This window comes from Acipenser ruthenus, chromosome 44, assembly GCF_902713425.1.
Source record: "Acipenser ruthenus chromosome 44, fAciRut3.2 maternal haplotype, whole genome shotgun sequence".
Taxonomy (NCBI): Eukaryota; Metazoa; Chordata; class Actinopteri; order Acipenseriformes; family Acipenseridae; genus Acipenser; species Acipenser ruthenus.
Window position 1 is genome coordinate 6,818,889 of NC_081232.1, and position 21,112 is coordinate 6,840,000.

General features: G+C 39.3%; 1 protein-coding gene across 1 annotated transcript in view; it reads right to left on the reverse strand.

The window, feature by feature from the left end:
* Positions 1-711: 711 nt before the first annotated feature.
* The window catches only part of LOC117398988 (myelin-oligodendrocyte glycoprotein-like), a 37,977-nt gene continuing 17,576 nt past the window's right edge, over positions 712-21,112 (reverse strand). Inside the window, exons 3-4 of the mRNA XM_059012230.1 lie at positions 20,780-20,996; positions 712-786 (exon numbers count right to left, since the gene is read on the reverse strand). Coding sequence (XP_058868213.1) covers positions 712-786; positions 20,780-20,996 — 292 coding nt within the window. The remainder of the gene's footprint in view (positions 787-20,779; positions 20,997-21,112) is intronic.

Here is a 21,112-nt window from a genome sequence, read left to right on the forward strand (position 1 = left end):
ATTATATATATATATATATATATATATATATATATATATATATATATATATATATATATATATATATATATTAAAAAAATGTAATAAGCACATGGCTTTTCTCAATCTGCGGACAAACAGTGTAAATATAAATGGTATACATATCTGGAATAATCCGTCAATCCTTTCAGCACTGGAAGAAAACGCATCGCTGTTCACTTCAAATGCTACAGGACTATAAAGCAAATAATCATTTCTTATGTCCTTATGTTCTTAACTTCTGTTTTTAGTTGTTAGAATAATATTTCTACCGTTATTGTTGAATAAACACACATTAGGAAACATCAAACTGACACTCATACTCAAAAAACGGCGTTCAACTACAGACAAATAATATATTAACGGAGTGAAATAAGAGCCCCACCCTTAAGGACAATTCCAGATGTGTCATATAAACGAAGGTACATTTATCTCCTTTTTTGTTCTAAATAAACTTATATGCAACCTCCATAGCTGAGAATAAGCTGGAGTCTCTAGTGATATCATAAATGCACACACACAAAAAAACATTTCTGAGAATGGGGCGTTTTACCCACACGCGGGGGCTTCAAACCCCCACATGCGCTACTCCAATATATGTTCACTCAAAAACACATGTCACTCAAACTTTTTAACTATTTAGAATGATCTTTATTAACAGCATTTTAATTCAAAGAACATCAACAAGAAGGGCTATTCTTCAGTATTCCTGCGTACATGATGACGCTCTGATGTTTTCTTATCTGCGTTCAAGGCATAGTGCTGAATCTGGAGGAGAAACACAAATAAAATCAATGAGGAACAGTACAGCTTCTGAGTGCTACCATTGTGACACTACTGTGACTATGAATCAAGAGTCCTTCATCATCCAACCAACATGTGGGAGAGTTTGAAATGCTACTTTATTCTATAAAGATATGGAAATGATTGGAGCTAATAATAATAATAATAATAATAATAATAATAATAATAATAATAATAATAATAATAATAATAATAAAGTCTACTTAGTATTGAACAATCTCATTTATTACAATTCTGTAACTTTAACCTTGTCATTCTTCATTGTACTCTTTTTCAGTCAAACTACAACACAAGCTAAGACTATGCTATAGCTGCCTTTCACAAACTTGCATTATGGCCTAGCTAGAAAGTCACTGTAGAATTCGGGGAGGGCTAAATCAACTTCTCCTAGTCATACGATACAGAGTGTCATATTTTAGAATCTGGTATAGTAAGCAAACTTGTTAAATTTGCAGACGACACAAAATAGGATGAGTGGCAAACACTGTTGCAGCAGCAAAGGTCATTCAAAATGATCTAGACCGCATTCAGAACTGGGCAGACACATGGCAAATGACATTTAATAGAGGAAAGTGTAAAGTATTGCACGCAGGCAATAAAAATATACATTATAAATATCATATGGGAGATACTGAAATTGAAGAAGGGAACTATGAAAAAGACCTAGGAGGTTATGTTGACTCAGAAATGTCTTCATCTAGACAATGTGGGGAAGCTATAAAAAAAGGCCAACAAGATGCTCGGATATATTGTGAGAAGTGTTGAATTTAAATCAAGGGAAGTAATGTTAAAACTCTACAATGCATTAGTAAGACCTCACCTAGAATATTGTGTTTAGTTCTGGTCACCTCGTTACAAAAAGGATATTGCTGCTCTAGAAAGAGTGCAAAGAAAAGCAACCAGAATTACCCCGGGTTTAAAAGGTGGTTACTGTCTTATGTTCTTATGTTCTTAATACATCATTATAACAACAATACATAAGAACATTAGAACATAAGAAAGTTTACAAACGAGAGGAGGCCATTCGGCCCATCTTGCTCGTTTGGTTGTTAGTAGCTTATTGATCCCAGAATCTCATCAAGCAGCTTCTTGAAGGATCCCAGGGTGTCAGCTTCAACAACATTACTGGGGAGTTGGTTCCAGACCCTCACAATTCTCTGTGTAAAAAAGTGCCTCCTATTTTTTGTTCTGAATGCCCCTTTATCTAATCTCCATTTGTGACCCCTGGTCCTTGTTTCTTTTTTCAGGTCAAAAAGTCCTCTGGGTTGACATTGTCTATACCTTTTAGGATTTTGAATGTTTGAATCAGATCGCCGCGTAGTCTTCTTTGTTCAATGCTGAATAGATTCAATTCTTTTAGCCTGTCTGCATATGACATGCCCTTTAAACCCGGGATAATTCTGGTTGCTCTTCTTTGCACTCTTTCTAGAGCAGCAATATCCTTCTTGTAACGAGGTGACCAGAACTGAACACAATATTCTAGGTTCAACTTAACAATGCATCATTATAACAATAATACAACATAATACATTACAATAACAATACATCATTATAATAACAACACATTATAATACATCATTATAACAATACATCATTAGATTATAACAATAAAAAAACAGTTGAAGAAAACAAGAAATGAATAAGAATGACAGATAAACCACAACACTTACAAAGATAAGCAAGTGAAATAAATAAAAACAATGATATTGTAAGTCAGGTTAAAAAGGCTAAACTATAAAAGTAAGTCTTTAATCTTAATTTGCAAATATTGACTGAAGCAGCATCTCTAATAGAGAAGGGCAATGAGTTCCACAATCTGGGAGCATTATAACTTTCTCCTTTTCAGTTTTACCTTTGGGGGGTGCAAAAGGCTAGCTGACCTTAAAAGTGCACAAAGGTCAACACAGGACTTCTATGATCCCGTTTCTTTGTTCTGGTGAGCACCCTGCAGCTGCATTCTGAACAAGCTGCAGACACAGCATTGCAGTCGTCCAGTCTAGATGAAACGAAATCATGAATTCACTTCTCAGTTTATATATAATGATATATTCAGGGGAGGTTCTAGGAGATTTTAGTATATATGTAACCTGATCCCGGGCTTCACTTGGGAGAGTATAGTGATGGTGAGATGGGAGCGAGAGGGTATGTCTGTACCTTACCATAGCAGAAAGGGACTGGGGTATGGGAAACGTACCTAGAGCAGTCGCTAGCAATATTATTATTACTATTACATTATTGTTAGTTTTCTTTTTCAAAGTGTGTTTGTTTTGTTACTTTTATTTTTTCTGGTAGTCAAGCTCACAGTAGATGGTTTATGACCTGTTCCTGCGTGGTTGATAATAAAAACCAGCCACCTTGGTTCTGAAAAACTCTCCTGTCATCGCTTCCTCCCTGCACCGCAACATCCTGTGCACAGGTCACTCACAATCGCCCAACGAGAAAAAGTGTTGTTACCAGGCACTATTATTCTCAGTTCTTGCTTGCAGTGGAAAACACTTTCATTATTATTATTATTATTATTATTATTATTATTATTATTATTATTATTATTATTATTAGTCGTATTAGTAGTAGTACTAGTATATTTCAATTTAGTTTTTGATTAGGTCATTTCTATTTAAATTTCGTGTCTGTTTTGTTTAATTCCATTTCGTTTCTGACTGAGCCACGTATACCCGTACATTATGCGGTTTAGTAAAAAGGTAACCTGCCAATCCTCCAAAGAAGACGCCGAGTCTGATTCTTTGACACCATTATTTACAAACGTGCCTTTGAAAAGTCACCACGGAAAGTCTTTTGAAATTTTGACTGATAATTAAAGACTAATTTACTAAATCACATTTATATATTATCCATTTTCATTTCACTATTTTATGTTCCAATTAAAAACTATAAAAATATCTTTATTTTGTATACTATTTTTAGTTTTGTATTGCATTATTATGTATGTGATACAAATCACTTAAAACAATTCTTCTTTAAGGAATTGTATTGTTCAGTATTCTGGCTCGTGTATTCATATCAATCAATCAATTTAGAAGATGGTATTCTGTATGTCTATTCTGGATTATGTTTGTGTTTCTGGTGTTTGCAAAGATCATTAAATACCATCTACCAAGTGAATAATTTCTCAAATTTAATAGAAATTCAATAAAATGTATTTTAAAGAGGGCGGCATTGTGGCTAGCGCTGCTGCCTCACAGCTCCAGGGTCCTGGGTTCAATTCTGGCCTCAGGGGTCTGTCTGTGTGGCGTTTGCATGTTCTCCCCGTGTTCGCGTGGATTTTCTTCGGGTACTCCGGTTTCCTCCCACAGTCCAAAGACATGCTGGCTAGGTGGATTGGCCTCTCTAAATTGCCCCTTAGTTGCCCCGCGATGGACTGGCGTCCCATCCAGGGTGTAGTCCTGCCTTGCGCCCAGTGTCTGCCGGGTTAGGCTCCGGCTCACCGCTACCCTCTGTAGGATTAAGCCGTTACAGATAATGAATGGATTTTATAGAAGCGTGTGTGTTTGTGTTTAAGTTTGTTAAACGCGCATCACGCGCTCCTTGGGTTTAAAGCCATTTCTCAGTGTTGCCCGGGAACTTCCCTTCCTCAGGCGGCATTTTAAAATCGACAATAAAAAAGGAGTAATTGTGTGGTATAGGTTTGAAGATTATCAGTTTTGAAAAAGCACGAAACCCCGATGTGCAGCTCTTGCAATAGCTGCCCTGCGCAGGTGTTTTTTCTTCCATTACCTGTACAGATTCAGAACGGTCCTTCGATCTCAAAGTGCTCAGGGATGACAGAGGTCACTTCAAAAGTGAGCGTTTAATGTACATCTTGCAATACCAAAAACCACAGCTGCGTTCAAACAGACATCAACGAAGAGCACATTGTTGAAAAAAACATTTATTTAAAAAACAAATCTGGATTTCAGTGTTCAGATTACCCAGTTACATGGCCCACGTGTGATGGGGAGGTGTCTCTTCCCCAGAGACTGACTGTCCCGTTGCCGGTTGCGGGACACTCATTATCCAAAAAATTCAAGTACAAAGATCCTCCAACTTGAAAGTCCGTTTTTGTTATTAAAACCAAAGCAGTCCAGCAACACATGCACATATCCCCGCAATGATGCGATGCTTTATAAGCAACACTCGCCCTTCATATGCAAATCTCACAACCGCCGATCTCCGCACACCACCACCCTTTTCTCTCTTTACAATTTTTTTCACAGCCATTTAAAACACACCGGCGTTATTATAACACACAGACCCCTGTACCTGATACGAAACATACCATTAAAGTAAACAATACTGTCCCCGCCCATGACAGCAGTGTGGAGTAGTGATTAGGGCTCTGGACTCTTGGGTCGTGGGTTCAATCCCAGGTGGAGGACACTGCTGCTGTACCCTTGAGCAAGGTACTTTACCTAGATTGCTTGAAAGTTTTTTTGTTACACTTTTGTATCACTGTAGCTGCGGTGCCAGTAATTCAGATTGTATCCTCCCTCATTTCAACAGGTATCTCTATGGTCTTAATTATCCTAACTTTTCCCCCCCGGAGGCTGGTACGAGGCACGTCTTCATGGAAGGTTTGGGGGTACTATTCAGCACAGACATGCGCAGTTATGTTCTGTGTGCGCGATTCATCCTGTAGTTTAGACGGAAGCTGTCAGGTGCTGCTGTGGGCACCAAAATAAACAACAGCAAATCAGCACCAGCTGTAATTAAACCTGTTCGTTTATGATTAAAAAATAGCGTAGTGTTAGATGTTAAGATGCATTCAAAATTAAATTAAAGTAGGTGAGTAGAAAACGTTCTTATTACGTACTGTTTCATACGTGCTAACATTCTGACAATTAAATATAGTTCAATGTTGAACACTTGATTTGGTATGTTTGATGTTTATAAATAAGGGTTCAATTAACGTCTGGGGAGGGGGGCCCACAATAACGTCCTGCACCGGGGCCCATCTTCCTCTTCCTCCGCCACTGCCGGGGTATTGGCGATCCTCATATTGGCTGCTGGCAGTGTGAGCAGCGACAGTGAGTTTGTGAAAGTCTCGCTGCTCTTTCATGTGGTCTGGAGAGGAGTGGAAACAGGGCGCATCGTTCACAGTTACCATGACAATACAGACCAGCTTGCCCATCAGCTCCCTCAGTATGTGAACAGGACCAGCCTGTTTGATTCTGAGCTGCAGCGCGGGAACGCTCCACTGCTGCTGAGGAGAGTCAGGGAGGAAGATGCTGGAGAATACGAGTGCTCTGTTTCCACTCCTAGACTGTCCGGGATGGGTCTGATTGAGTTAGTCCCAGTTCCAGCTCAGCCTACATCAGCAGCTATGATAGCTCAGCCCACATCAGCAGCAGCAGCTGTTCTGAATGGACGACACCCCTGGTGGGTTTCAGGAGCAGTTCTTGTTTATTGGGTAGCTGCAAGTTTCTGTATCGGCTTGAAGCTGTATATACAACGTGCAGGTTGTTGTTTCTGGAAGTCCCACGATGCTCTGAAAGCTCAGTACAGTGCATGACAGGACAGTGAAACCCAGTGAAGGCAGACCGCTCCCCTGCACTGCTCAACACACCCAGTTTAATACAAGCTCTCACAGAGGAGATACCTCTTCAATTAGAAACAGCAGCTCTGTGGCTGCTTCCTGTAAATCATTGCCAGTATAACAAACTCTTTTTTTTTTAATGTGTGATTGTGCAACGACTAATAATTTCCACTAGATGGCACCCAAGAAATAAAAAAAAAGAGCATCGTTGTCTCAAGCCGAGGGAACATGAAGCCAATTTTTCAGGAACAGTGGCTTGAAACCTGGTTCCAGGAGACCGGGAGATCAAGTTTGAGTCAATATTGCTGTATCAAACCCCAAGTCTCCCCTGGTGTGTCATGCAGGGGCCTGAAACCTAGTCTCCTGAAACCATGTTAAAGAGACAAAGTGGATCTGTGTTCCCTCAGCTTTACACAACTGAACAGTAACATGTAAAACTGTGCATACTGCAAGTTAGTGGTAATGTTAAGAAAAATATTTATCTATGTATGTACATAAATGTAAAAATCTGCGTTCTTAAAAGTTTTCTCTTTAAACGGTGTTGTATGTACATGAGGTACTTCAAGAAGGTGCTATTTGCCTTGAGAGATGCCCTGGTTTAGATTCAGATGGGCCTCCAGTATCATTCTGTATTGCAGTTATAGTAAAACCCCTTTAATATCACATTGAAGGGTTTATATTATATACAGCCAATGCAAGTCAAGGAGATCAACACTTCTCATCAGTGTGCTTCAGTTTTATAAGCTGAATCTGTCCAGTGCCTTCCCAGGTCTCTGCTAATGTGACCTGTATGGACCGTATTCAACGCACAGGATTCTACCTGCTGATCTGTTCTTTAGAATAACGCTTTGTATTCATTGTAGGAGAGAGATTGTACACTACAGTGTTTTTAAACACAAAGTTATGCATCAGATTTTAAACAAATCTTAATGGTTACTTCAAATCAGGTGAGAATATGCTTTAGATGCACAAACAAACTTCTTTCTTTGACAGTCTTACTTTTATTTATGTCATGCAGTATTAAATAAAATAACATTTTAAATCAAGCTCGACTGTGTGTTTGTTTGTATTATTGATTCGGTATCATGAATATTCACAGGGGTTTTGTCCTGATCTGACAGGTTGTGTGAATAAGAATTAAACAAAAGTATATAGTGCTGACTCCGCCCAAAGAGGGTCTGACAAAGAACGGATAACCAATCGCATTTTCTCTAGAACTGTGAGGAGGAGCAAAACTCGGAACGAAGCCGAGTGACACACCTGAGAATACAGACAGAAAGCCATCGTGTGAAGACTGCAGACAAATACGGAAGGTGAAGTGCTTTAGAGTTGTGGTTTTGTTTTATGTTTGCAAAGGGAGTGTTTTACCTCTCCTTAATGTATTTATTTATGTCTGTTTGAGTAGTTCAGGACGAACACCACAACACAGAAATGTGAGTTTAAGGAAATATTTTATGGATTATGCGACGTATGGAAGAAACAACTTGGCATCAACCCTGCTTGGTTTGAGGGTCCAGCACCTGGCCATCTGGGTGAGGCAGGAGACCCCCAAAACATCCAAGCGGGTCTCAATGCTGCAGAGTAGATTTGAATTACTGAGCAGAGCAAACGCATTTCTAAGGTCATTGATGTCAGTTCTGATATATGACTGGTATGCTTCGGATAACCAGCGACCGAGTCGTTTGATGAGCGGGACCGGAATTCCACGACGGGAGGCTGTGGAAGCTGCTCTATCCAAACAGTGACACGAATATTTTACTGCTGGAAACCCAGACCTGAACAGGATCTGGCGGAGGTGATGGATAAGCCAATGGCGGGTGGCAATTCTGTTTTCTTTTAGAAACGGGATCCGAACTGGGAGCTCCCTGCGACAGCCAAAGTTGTTTGAAAGAAAGAAGAGATTCATATGGACTTGATCTGAAGTAACAAATCAAGGAGCCTTTCTTGGTTAGTTTTGCACTTCAAGTGGAAATGTAGAGTCATTTAAGAATAGATAGGTCATAAATGCATGAATGAGAGGGTTGAAATGGCAAGAGGAAGCTATAAATTCTGAAGATCTCAAAAACCAAAAAGAATTTCAAGAGAAGTAAAGCTTGTTAGAGTGGTAACTGGACAGAAGGACGTGTGTCCAGCAAATACGTATAGCTATTGTGATGGGCAAACATGCCTGAGGTTTGAATACCTACCGAGAGCAGGGACAGGCGAACCATACATCAATGTGGAAAAGACTGAATGCTCGATATCATCACTTTACTGGAAGAGGCATTATTGGAAGTGTTTTTAAGGTAGGTTAAGAAAGGGGACGTCACTTTAACAGCAGACGAAGGAAAAGGAATATTGAAGTTTGAATGGAGGTATTTAAAACAATTCCAAGCTGACCAGTATGTCTGAAAGTTCTGAGGCGAGATGCTAAGATGCTAAGTTTCCTGTGCTTGTAGAATAAGGGGATAGAAATTATAAGAACATAAGAAAGTTTACAAATGAAAGGAGGCCATTCGGCCCATCTTGCTTGTTTGGTTGTTAGTAGCTTATTGATCCCAAAATCTCAACCAGCAGCTTCTTGAAGGATCCCAGGGTGTCAGATTCAAAAATATTACTGGGTAGTTGGTTCCAGACCCTCACAATTCTCTGTGTAGAAAAAGTGCCTCCTATTTTCTTTTCTGAATGCCCATTTATCTAATCTCCATTTGTGACCCCTGGTCCTTGTTTTATTTTCAGATCAAAAAAGTCACTTGCGTCGACATTGTCAATATCTTTTAGAATTTTGAATGCTTAAATCAGATCGACGCGTAGTCTTCTTTGTCCAAGACTGAATAGATTCAATTCTTTAAGACTGTCTGCATACGACATGCCTTTTAAACCCGGGATATTTCTGGTTGCTCAGGTCTTACTAATGTATTGTAAAGTTTTAACATTATTTCTCTTGATTTAAATTCAACAGTTTTCACTATATATAGGAGGCTAGTTTAAATGCTTCTGAGGAGGTTCAGAAGCATTTAAACTAGAAAGGAAGGGGGGAGAAAACAAAAAATCAGAAAGGAGACCACATCAAAACAAGGGCAACAACTCAGGTAAGACAACTATTAAATGTATTTATCTAAATGCTAGGTGTCTTAGAAACAAAATGTTAGTACTTGAAGCTACTACACTAACAAGTAACTACGATGTGATAGGGTGTTACAGAAACTTGGTTGTCTGAGAGTGATGGAGATGAATATAATATTAGTGGGTACACACTGTATAGGAAAGACAGGCAGGACAGAAGAGGCGGAGGGGTAGTGCTATACATAAGAAATAGTTAAGACTGTCTGCATACGACATGCCTTTTAAACCCGGGATATTTCTGGTTGCTCAGGTCTTACTAATGTATTGTAAAGTTTTAACATTATTTCTCTTGATTTAAATTCAACAGTTTTCACTATATATAGGAGGCTAGTTTAAATGCTTCTGAGGAGGTTCAGAAGCATTTAAACTAGAAAGGAAGGGGGGAGAAAACAAAAAATCAGAAAGGAGACCACATCAAAACAAGGGCAACAACTCAGGTAAGACAACTATTAAATGTATTTATCTAAATGCTAGGTGTCTTAGAAACAAAATGTTAGTACTTGAAGCTACTACACTAACAAGTAACTACGATGTGATAGGGTGTTACAGAAACTTGGTTGTCTGAGAGTGATGGAGATGAATATAATATTAGTGGGTACACACTGTATAGGAAAGACAGGCAGGACAGAAGAGGCGGAGGGGTAGTGCTATACATAAGAAATAGTCTAGAAGCCCAGGTGTTAAATTGGGACAAAGAAAACAACGCTGAATCAATATGGGTCAGAATAATGGACACAAATTCAAAGCGCATAATAATAGGAGCATGCTATAGACCGCCAAATTCAGACGCTGAGCAAAATAATCTGTTATACAATGACATTCAAAATGCGTGTAGAAAAGGAGAAGCCATACTAATGGGGGATTTCAACTTCCCCCGTATAAAATGGGAGAACCTGGTGGGGAGCACGACGGACAAAATTGAAATGGTGGAAATGACAAATGACTGCTTCCTAACGCAATTTGTCAAGGCACCGACTAGAGGGGAGGCAGAATAACTAAAACAGAGGTCAGAGAGCCATTGGCAAACTCAGACCACAACATGGTCTCATTTGAAGTGCTTTTTAAAGCCCCAAAAGTAATGACTAACGCTAAGGTTTACAATTTTAGAAAAGCAAACTATGAAGGTTTGAAACAGAGACTAACAGAAGTAGATTTGACTAAAATAGAGAAAACATCCATAGAAAAAGGATGGCTGTTTTTTAAAAATGTAGTACTAGAGGCGCAAAACAATTACATCCCAATAGTAGACAAATCTAAATCTAAAACAAAAAATGGCCAAAATGGTTTTATAGATCAATTTAAAAAAATATTCAGCAAAAAAAGGCACTTTTCAGAGCGTTTAAAACGGACCAAAAACAAAGTACACAGAAAGAGTACTTGGAACTGCAAACACAAGCCAAAAAGGAAATTAGAAAGGCCAAGAGAGAGATAGAAATCAACATTGCTAAGGGGGCTAAAACAATTCTAAAATGTTTTTTTTCCAATATTATAAACAGCAAGAGAGCATTCAAAGAGGAGGTTAAATGTCTAAGAGACACAAATGGCAAAATCATAGACGAAGAACAAAAATAGCAAATATATTGAATGATTACTTTTCACAGGTTTTTACAAAGGAGGATACGGACAACATGCCCCACATGTCAACCTGTTCCTATCCAGTTTTAAATAACTTTAGCATAACAGAGGCAGAAGTGTTAAAGGGACTAGGAGCTCTTAAAATAAACAAACAAACCGCTAACCAAGATCATGCAACAGTCTCTTGACACAGGGGTTGTACCGACAGACTGGAAAACTGCAAACGTAATATCGATCCACAAAAAGGGAGACAAAACCGAACCAGGTAACTACAGACCAATAAGCCTGACTTCTATTATATATAAACTTATGTAAACGATAAGATCCAAAATGGAAAATTACCTATATAGAAGCCAAAACCATAATAGAAGAGAGGAAGTCAACAGAGGAACAAGCTGAAGACAGGAAATGAATGCATGACCCTGTGGAATGATTCTCATAGAATACCGACGACAGATGGAAAGTCATGTTTAGCGCATATGTCTCTAGAGGAATGTAAAATGGACATGGTAATGCAATCTGTTTTTTCTTGATAGAGGGAAGCGTTGAAGGAATTCGAATCTGGCATGATGCCCAGCAACTCAAGAGATATGGCAGGACCAGATGTTTTCTTATCAGCTAAGCAGAGTTTTTCAACCCGGGGTCTGTAATTTTCTGTTTAATATATTAAATAATTATTAACTGAAACAAAAAGAAAAAATATGCTAACTGCTTTAGTATAAATACTATGCACTGTTGCTTCAGGAAGTGATCAAGGTTAAAGATCAATGGGCTGTTGGCAATGATACAGCATTTGCTGCAGTTATGATTAAGTAGCAATTGGGAAGCTTGCAAAAATTAAACGTTGGATATTGATTATGGATCGACTTTTGATCAAGCGAAAAGGTGAATCTGTGTAACAGGAAGAGAATTCTGAGGTAAAGAGTAAGAAAAAGGTGAGAAAATACAAAGCAGGGGTGGAGACACGCTTGGGACTGAGGGGCCTGGGCCCACCCATTTATGGAGCGATTGACAATTTTAATTTTCCAAAAAAATATGTCCCTCCCTACCACCCCAGTAGACAAATTACATGGGGACATTTACCGTTGTCATGACTATGAAAAAAAAACAAGATTGGTGATTGGACGGCTGAGATATGACATTTGACATCTTTGATACTATAGTTTCATCATTACAGCATGTTGGCAGCATACATACAGGTATTTTTTTTCATTGCAAGGCACGCAAGCAACCTGTGCAGCTGCTGTTGCTGTTTAGCTATTTTTTTACATTTGAAATTAGCTAATTACCTACAGAAAATTTGGCCAACTTAATTTGCAGTCAACCGTAGTTACATTTGTCTTGGCTACGTCCCGACAAGGCAGTCTTCTTTATTTTGTAAAAAGAAAACTAACTGATGAATCAACGAATGGTACCAGGGATCAGTGAAACCCCTTCGACTTCTTCAAATGCGCCAGTACCAGGGATCAGTGAAACCCCTTCGACTTCTTCAAATGTGCCAGTACCAGCAGGGATCAGTAAAACTTCTAAAAATGTTTCAGTATTACCAGGATTCAGTGAAAACGCAAGTTCAACAAAATCAGGCTTCGGTTTCAATGGGGCGTCTGTCATGTCTGGGTATAAGGGGGGAGTGCAAATTTCCATGAGCTATTTATGTTCACTGTCATTCTCACCGCCTGAACCTGGTGCTTTCTGCGGTCGCAAAAACGGCTGCAGATCTTACCACTTTTTTTGAGACCATGAATGCGTTGCACTCTTTCATGACTGGGTCATACAGGCATGCTTGTTTTTTAGAGATTCAGAAAGAGATGCACCCCAGTCGCCAGTGTCTTGCGCTTGAGCGGGGGGTAGATACACTCTGGAGTTCCAGGTCCAGTTCGGTGAGTAAGATACTCAGCCTATTTGATGTTATTTTAGAAGCGCTAATGGAGTTTGCATAAGGTGGGGGGCAGACCATGTTGGAGGCATATTCTCTTCTCCAGCAAATTCAAACAAAAAAATATATATATTTTTAATTGTTTTATTTGGGAAGCTGTTTGAAATGTCTGACTTTGCCACCAAAGGCTTGCAGAGTGCAACCACAGACTGTATAGATTTAATTGAGGGCCTGAAGGAGAGTTTGACAGACTTAAGAAAATGGTTTCAGCAAGGTGCTGACATTAACAAATGAAATGAAAAAAACAAAATCGAAAACTGGGACATCGCATTCGCTCATAAACGAAAACTACCCAGTCATGATGAGGATTCAGTGGTAACTTCTTTGGGATGATTGACTTGGGTGCGCTGCGACAACGACCTGCTAGCTATCTGGAATCACATTCTGGACTGTCAACTCAACGAAATAAACAGCTCCTTTCAAAATGATTCATACGGCCTCATGAAAGCTGCTGGAGAGTTCCTGCCTACATCCAAGACATTGGGCCACACAGAGAGGCTCAATTCAGTGTGTGACTTGTTTGGTATCAATTTGGGGGAAGCAGAAGTGTCAGTGTTTTTCCAGCAATTGAGGCGAAAGGCGACAGGGGGTAAACAATTTCCAACTCTAGTTGAAGTTGTGGACTGTACAAATGGACATTCTTTTTTAAAGATTTTGCTCACACTGCCAATGATAACGTGCACAGTGGAATGGCTCTTCTCAAGTGTGAAAAATGGGATTTCAGACTGTCAGAATAGTTTGGTAGAGTGTGTGTTTTTGGAGAATATGGTACTATTTCTGATAGCTATGTTTTGTTTCTAGTTAGATTAATATAATGAGATCATTATTTAAATTGGCAGGTGCATAATGTAGTGCAGCATGTGCTCCTACTGAGAGATCGCCTGGATTTGGTCGGTCGTTTGGCCCAGGACAACCTCAGATCGGTTTAGCACTGGCAACAGCAGCATTACAACAAAAATGCAAGAATTGCAACCTTTCGACCAGGAGACAAAGTAATGCTGCTTCTTCCCTCTTTGGAATTAGACAGCACGATCGCCGTAATGAACGAGAAATTTATCACGTAAATTTATTAAAGTCCTGGCAGGCAAGGGAGGCCTTTTTTATAGCCCCTGGCGAAGTAGAGGATGATTTAGGCCCCGGTCTAGAGACCTCTAGCACTAAAAGCATTTAGATGGGGGAACAGTTCCAGATCAGAAATGAGACCTGTGTAAGTTAATTGAGGAGTTCAACAATGTTTTTAATGACTTGCCCGGTAGAACTAACCTTGTTGAATGTGCCATTATCTCTCCCTCAGGTGTCACGGTATGAGAGAGACCTTACTGGATCTCAGAAGGTCGACGAAGTGGCATTAGCAAAGAGGTATAGGCGATGCTCGGGTGACTGAGCCTTCCAGGAGCAAGTGGTGCAGTCCAATTGTGATAGTGGTCAAAAAGGACGGCACTAACCGCTTCTGCGTTGATTTCCATAAAGTAAACACTATTGCCAAGTTCGATGCCAACCCCATGACTCGGGTCGACGAGCTTCTAGATAGACTGGGAAAGGCGAAGTTTATCTCGACTCTGGACCTGGCAAAGGGATACTGGCAGATCCCCTTCAGAGACTGATGGACCAGGTTTTACGCCCACATCATGAATATGCAGCATCGTATATTGATGACGTGGTCATTTACAGCTCCACCTGGTGAGAGCATTTGGCTAGGATCACGGCCGTCCTTCAGTCTCTAAGGGTAGCCCGGCTGACAGCCAACTTGAGAAAATGTACATTTGCCAAATCAGAGACACAATATTTGGGATTTGTAATGGGGAATGGCAGGGTGAAACCCGTTGTCTCCAAGGTCCAGGCTTTGGTGGACGCGGCAATCCCCAAAAGCAAGGCTCAGGTGAGGTCTCTACTGGGGTTAGCCGGTTATTACCGCCGCTTTATCCCCGAGTATGCCACAGCGGTCAATCCTTTAGTTGACCTCACCAAAAAGAGCGCACCAAATTCAATTAAGTGATCTGTAGAATGTCAGGGGGAGTTTTAAACTATTAAGTAGAGACTCTGCCAGGCCCCCGCTCTCATCACACCAGATTTCACCAGGAGATTCATCCTCCACACCGATGCGTCGGACGTGGGTTTGGGTGCAGTTTTGTCCCAAAAGGTTGACGGAGTAGAACAGCCGATACTGTACATCTGTAAAAAGATGCTGCCCCGGGAGCGCAACTACTCCGTGGTCAAAAAGGAGTGTTTGGCCATAAAATGGGCTACTCACTCTCTACGATATTACCTGCTGGGACATTCATTCGATCTTGTCAGAGACCATGCCCCACTCAAGTGGTTAAGAACAATGAAGGACAGCAATGTACAGATAACTCAGTGGTATCTGGCATTGCAGCCCTTCATGTATCATATGATTAACCGTGCAGAGAAAGAACACCAAAATGGGAGGGGTAGATTCAGCCAAGTGTTCCTTCAGCTCCACTCTGAGTGGTGGGATATGTGACAGAACCAGGTGAACCATGTGTTGTTCATCCATCAGAAGCATTTAGCTAAATTACAAACCCTTGTTGCAGGTGCTTCAAGAAATGTCAGAAAAAGCATCTGGAACAGGAGTCAGTAAAGCAGCAGGGCTCATGAGGCAAATAGTGTTTGGACTTAAAATGAGTGAAATTGTCTATTCCAAATCAGAGGAAGTCAGCAGAGCTTTACAAAGTTCAAAAATCACTGTTTGTGAAACCAAAATGGCTACTGACTGTTTAAGAAAGACAATGGCAAGTCTGAGAACAGAGGACTCATTCCAAGCACTATGGAACAAAACGAAAGAAACAGCAGAAAGCTTGGATTTGGAGAAGCCAAACATGCGTCCAAGAAAAAAAGTCTATACTCCCGATTACGCGACAATTTATTTTTTCCAAACGAAAAGCGGTAAATTACTGGCAGGGGAAACTAATTTCAATGGGGGGGGGACATAATTCTTTGTAACACCGGCACATCTCGACTATTATTATTATATTATTATTTAATTTCTTACAATTGTTACAAGATATCACATTATTTTTTACATACAATTACATTATTTTTTTACACATTATTTTTATATACAATTACCCATTTATACAGTTGGGTTTTTACTGGAGCAATCTAGGTAAAGTACCTTGCTCAAGGGTACAGCAGCAGTGTCCTCCACCCGGGATTGAACCCACGACCCTCCGGTCAAGAATCCAGAGCCCTAACCACTACTCCACACTAGCAGATTGGCTTGACGTTCCAGAACAGCTTGAATGTCATCAACCACCGTTTTGTTACTCTTAAAAATTCATCGTAGCTGGTTTAAGCATCGAGCGTATTGGTCTGTTAACCAATTTGACACTTGTCTTCTATATACAGACACCCTGCTACTCTGAGCACTTTTTAATAGGCTATCCACAATAGTTTTTTATGCAGTTTTCTGTAAATACATAACAGCCCTATCAATGTATGAAAAACATTTAAATTGGTAGTGACATGTGTAACAAGCAGTGTTCTATGCTGTTATTGAGAGGGGCTATCTATATGATAAAGAACTGGGTTTTCCTTATTTTACACACACGCCCACACAGAACATTCTTGTTTTGATTATTGCATAACATTATCTACAATTTCCAGCTTTTAAATTGTTCTAACTAAATGAATTACAGCAAACTCTTGAACAGCGACTCAAAATAAAACTTAGCCAGGCAGTTATTTTTTCTGATCTTCAAGACCACCCACTGCCATTGCACCCAACGCCCTTATCCCACGAGGGGGCCCGCAATTGTCTCTCATTTAGTCCATGCAAACAGAAGCATATAGGCCTACACATCTGACAAGTATAAAATATGATTGCCAATAGTCAAGACTTGTAGCATATTATTTTTTTACGTTTTAAAGTCTTAAACTAAAGAAACTTCGCAAGGACATTTGTGAGACGGTCCATGCTCTTTTTACATGTGTGTTTGGGCCCCCCAGCTGCTTAAAACACATGATGCCAAAATGTTTTAAAATGTTAACCTAACAATGTATACAGGGTCTCCCATTGTTATTATTTATGTTTATTTATTTATTTGTTAGGTTAAGAAGTACTTACTTTTCTTAAAACAGGTGGTTCCTTCTTTTAAAACACTTTGTCGTTTTTTTTTTTTAAACATACACGTCTCTGGTTAAAGCCATCCTGTGTAGCTGCCTTCTGTATCATTATTATTATTATTAGTTTATTTAGCAGACGCCTTTATCCAAGGCGACTTACAGAGACTAGGGTGTGTGAACTATGCATCAGCTGCAGAGTCACTTACAACTACATCTCACCCGAAAGACGGAGCACAAGGAGGTTAAGTGACTTGCTCAGGGTCACACAGTGAGTCAGTGGCTGAGGTGGGATTTGAACCGGGGACCTGGTTACAATCCCATTTCTTTAACCACTGGACCACACAGCCTATCAGGGCAATATAGATCTGTACATGCAGCCTCTGCACTTGTTAGTTCTTCACATTTTGGCCCATTTCTAAAACTCTTTTCATTTTTAAGTCAATACAGTGTAACCTTGTTTTTACCATTTTGTTGTAACACTTTGTTTTATTTGTATACATTAAGTAAATGCTTTGTTACAATTGTTACAAAATATCACAGTATGAAATATCACATTACAAAATATTAGTGGTGTAATTTCTTATTTGATTATCGTATATGCATTTATCAACGATAATCGATGCACTGACGGGGTTTTTTTTCAAACTAAAAGAACAAACATTAGTTTAACAGAAGATCCAATAACTAAAAACACTGTTGTGCATAATAGTTAAACAAAAAGGCACGACTTACATTCAAATTAGAAGACTTATTAATAAAGAAATACAAAGGACTTGAGTTTTTAACAACTGGAAAGAATATGCGTGCGTCCGCATCAGCTGTACAAATACAAATACCTAAAACCACATCACTATTAAACATCTGCACAGCTGAAACGCTGTATTGAAATGAACAATTAGACATAAAAGAGTTTATTTTCTAACTTAATACTATATTTTAACATACGTAATTTCTATCTGGACTAGCGTTGTTCATTACTGTTAATATTTTCCGGTAAAAATGTTTGCTTATATGAGTTAAGTCCACTAAGAGCACATAGTAAGTATGACAAATGGATGAGAATGATTTCAAATAACAGCAATTACAAAAAAACTGAATACAGACATCTATAAGAGAAGAATCAAATACAAGATACAGGAAGTAGTTATAATTAAGAGTTGTAGTAATAAGGCACGTGTGTTGTGACTATATAACAAACTTTTTTTCTAAAATAACAAATTTTGTAAAAAAAATATATATATTTTCTGAAATAACGAATATAACAAAAAACTTTTTTTGCCATTTTCAAGCATCATCAATAAAAAAAATACAATAAACTTTTATTTACCATTTCACTGAAACAATTTGTTTCAAGATCAGAATTGACTTGAAACCAAACTATTGCTTTAAAACCTACAAACATGGCCCTGACCTGGGGTGGGGCTTCTGTTATTGTAAAGAACTGCAAACACGTGACAGGAAGGGAGGGCGGGACTTCCATAATCGCATAAAAACTACAATTTGGGGATCGGAAGGGAGGCGTCTGCTTTTGAGTGTGCGTAGCATCAGGGGAGAGAAGCAGTTCTTGACAGAACATGAAATTAATAAAAAAATAAATAAAAATGTCATTTTATCAGTTTGGACGGCATCCTATTAGTGTTACCTAGCAATAGCCAATAGAGTGCGTTTTAAGACATGCAGTGCCCGCCCACTGATCTCTCAGAGTGCAAAAATTAATGATGAGAAGACGGCACCTGCACATTTTTTTTTTTTTTGGACTGCATGTTAACAGCAAGGAACACAGAGGAAAGAACAAAGACAGGTGGATATGACACCATTGCAAAGTTAAGCAACATGAAACCCAAATCCCTACAACACTATATAATATCACTTACAATATTGTTTTAAAATAAAAATAATACCAATGCCTGCAGCATCTCAGATTTAGTTATATAGCAGAGGTTCCCAAACTTTTGATTGCCGCGTACCCCCTTCCAGACCTATCACCTGTCTGCGTACCCCTAGCATTCAGATTTATATGTTCATGTTGTTTTTAATATATGCTTTCATAATACACAGATTTATACACATACACAATAATATACTTACAATATAAATGACTATAATAATATAATTACGGCTTCTGATTTAAGGGTTTAACCGATAAAACACCCCTGATACAAAAAAATAAATAAAATAAAAATCTGTGTATAATGAACACCAGAAAAACACTGGAAATATACTCAATTCACATAACTCAAAAACCTAATACATAAACAACAAAGACAAACTACCTTTCCCTAACTTGTATTGATTAGTTCTGAATACTTTCTCGACTGGAGGCTTGTTCGCGGGATTTAAAGCTATATTACAGTTAAGATACGTAGGATTTAAAACAGAATTGCAAATTGTGGCGAAATGTAAAAAAAAATGCCTAAACACAAAAAACCCAGAAGAATGTGTCCGTGACCACAAGGATTTCGTTGTGGAAGACACCAAAGGAAAGAAGGTACAAAGTGTGGTACTGTACAGTTACTACTTTGTGACAGAAAAAAAACAAACATTTTGTAAAGTACAGTAACAGAAAACAACAATTTCATGTACATAAAAATCGAAAGCTCTGAAAAAACGATTTACATAAAAATCGAAAATAGCTCATCATAACCACCAAAAAAATGTAATTAATAAAAAACTAAAAACATACGTCATAAATATAATACATTTAATTCGCGTTGTGCAGTTATTGGTGGCGAGAGTTCTGTACGTCACTGTCCCTGTGTATCCTTGTTCTCATTGTTACCACTTGGAGGATTGCAAAACGAGCACACCACAGCGTTGATCCCAAGTGTCCCGCTGCTGCGAGATTGTCTTGCACGGCTCTCTGTTTGTTTCTCCATTTCACGGCAGAAATTAAAATGAATTTCCAATGCGTTTTAAAATTGTGTGAGTATGACAAGTCTTATGAAAATGCAAAAAAACTAAAAAAAAACTAAAAAAAAATGTACGCCATTACACAATTTGTCACGCGTACCCCCTAAACACGTCTTGCGTACCCCTGGGGGTACGCGTACCACAGTTTGGGAACGTGCCCATATCACGTTAAACCGTGTGAACTCTGTAATCACGGTATAGAAAAATGGCTGTGGTGTCATATTACAGATCAATTGTCTAGGAAACAAAGTGATTTTTAAAATTTCTTGTCAATACTGGTAACATGTTCCCTAATTTAAAGTGACTGGGTGCTTGTATTAAACTGGGTAAATTAAAGTGTAGGGGAGCTGTCTGACTTAATTGGGTTTCACCATCACATGTTAGACTCTGCCTTTGTTAAACGACACAGAGCACAGAGATTTCAAACCATTGGAGGGCTTCCAGCGCCTACATATTTTTTTTTTACACAGCTTGACACAGAGACCTGCAATCACACAAAGAAATACTCCTAAACTCCACCACACAAAAGCTGCTGTTCTGGATTGAGCTGAAACCAGGATTACCACATTCTTGCTCGATCCAAGCTGTGGAGAAGCGTTAACAGAGCACGTGTAATTCCCAGCGTCTTCCACCCTGACTCTCCTCAGCAGCAGTGAAGCGTTCCCGCGCTGCAGCTCAGAATCAAACAGACTGGTCCTGCTCACATACTGAGGGGACTGATCAGCAAGCTGGTCCCTGTTGTTATAGTATCTGTGAACGATGTCGTGCGTTTCTGCTTGTCTCCAGGTCACACGTGACTTCTCATCCCAGCGTACAGCTGTGTAGTTGAAGGTGCAGCTCAGGATACAGTCCTGCCCCTCAGTACACTTCACTGAGCTCGGGACTTTCACAAACTCACTGTCGCTGCTCACACTGCCAGCAGCCAGTATGAGGATTGCCAATACCCCGGTAACAGCAGCAGCAGCAGGGCCAGTGAAGCACACTCTCCTCCTTAACTGGATCCTGGACTCGGTCCATCTCTTCAAATAGAGCCTGTACAGGAGAAGAGCAAAAAGTTCAGAAACACACACCAGGGTTCAGAAACACAGAAAGAGACACAAACAGACAGACAGGGAGACACACACACAGAGCACCAGGGTTCAAAAACA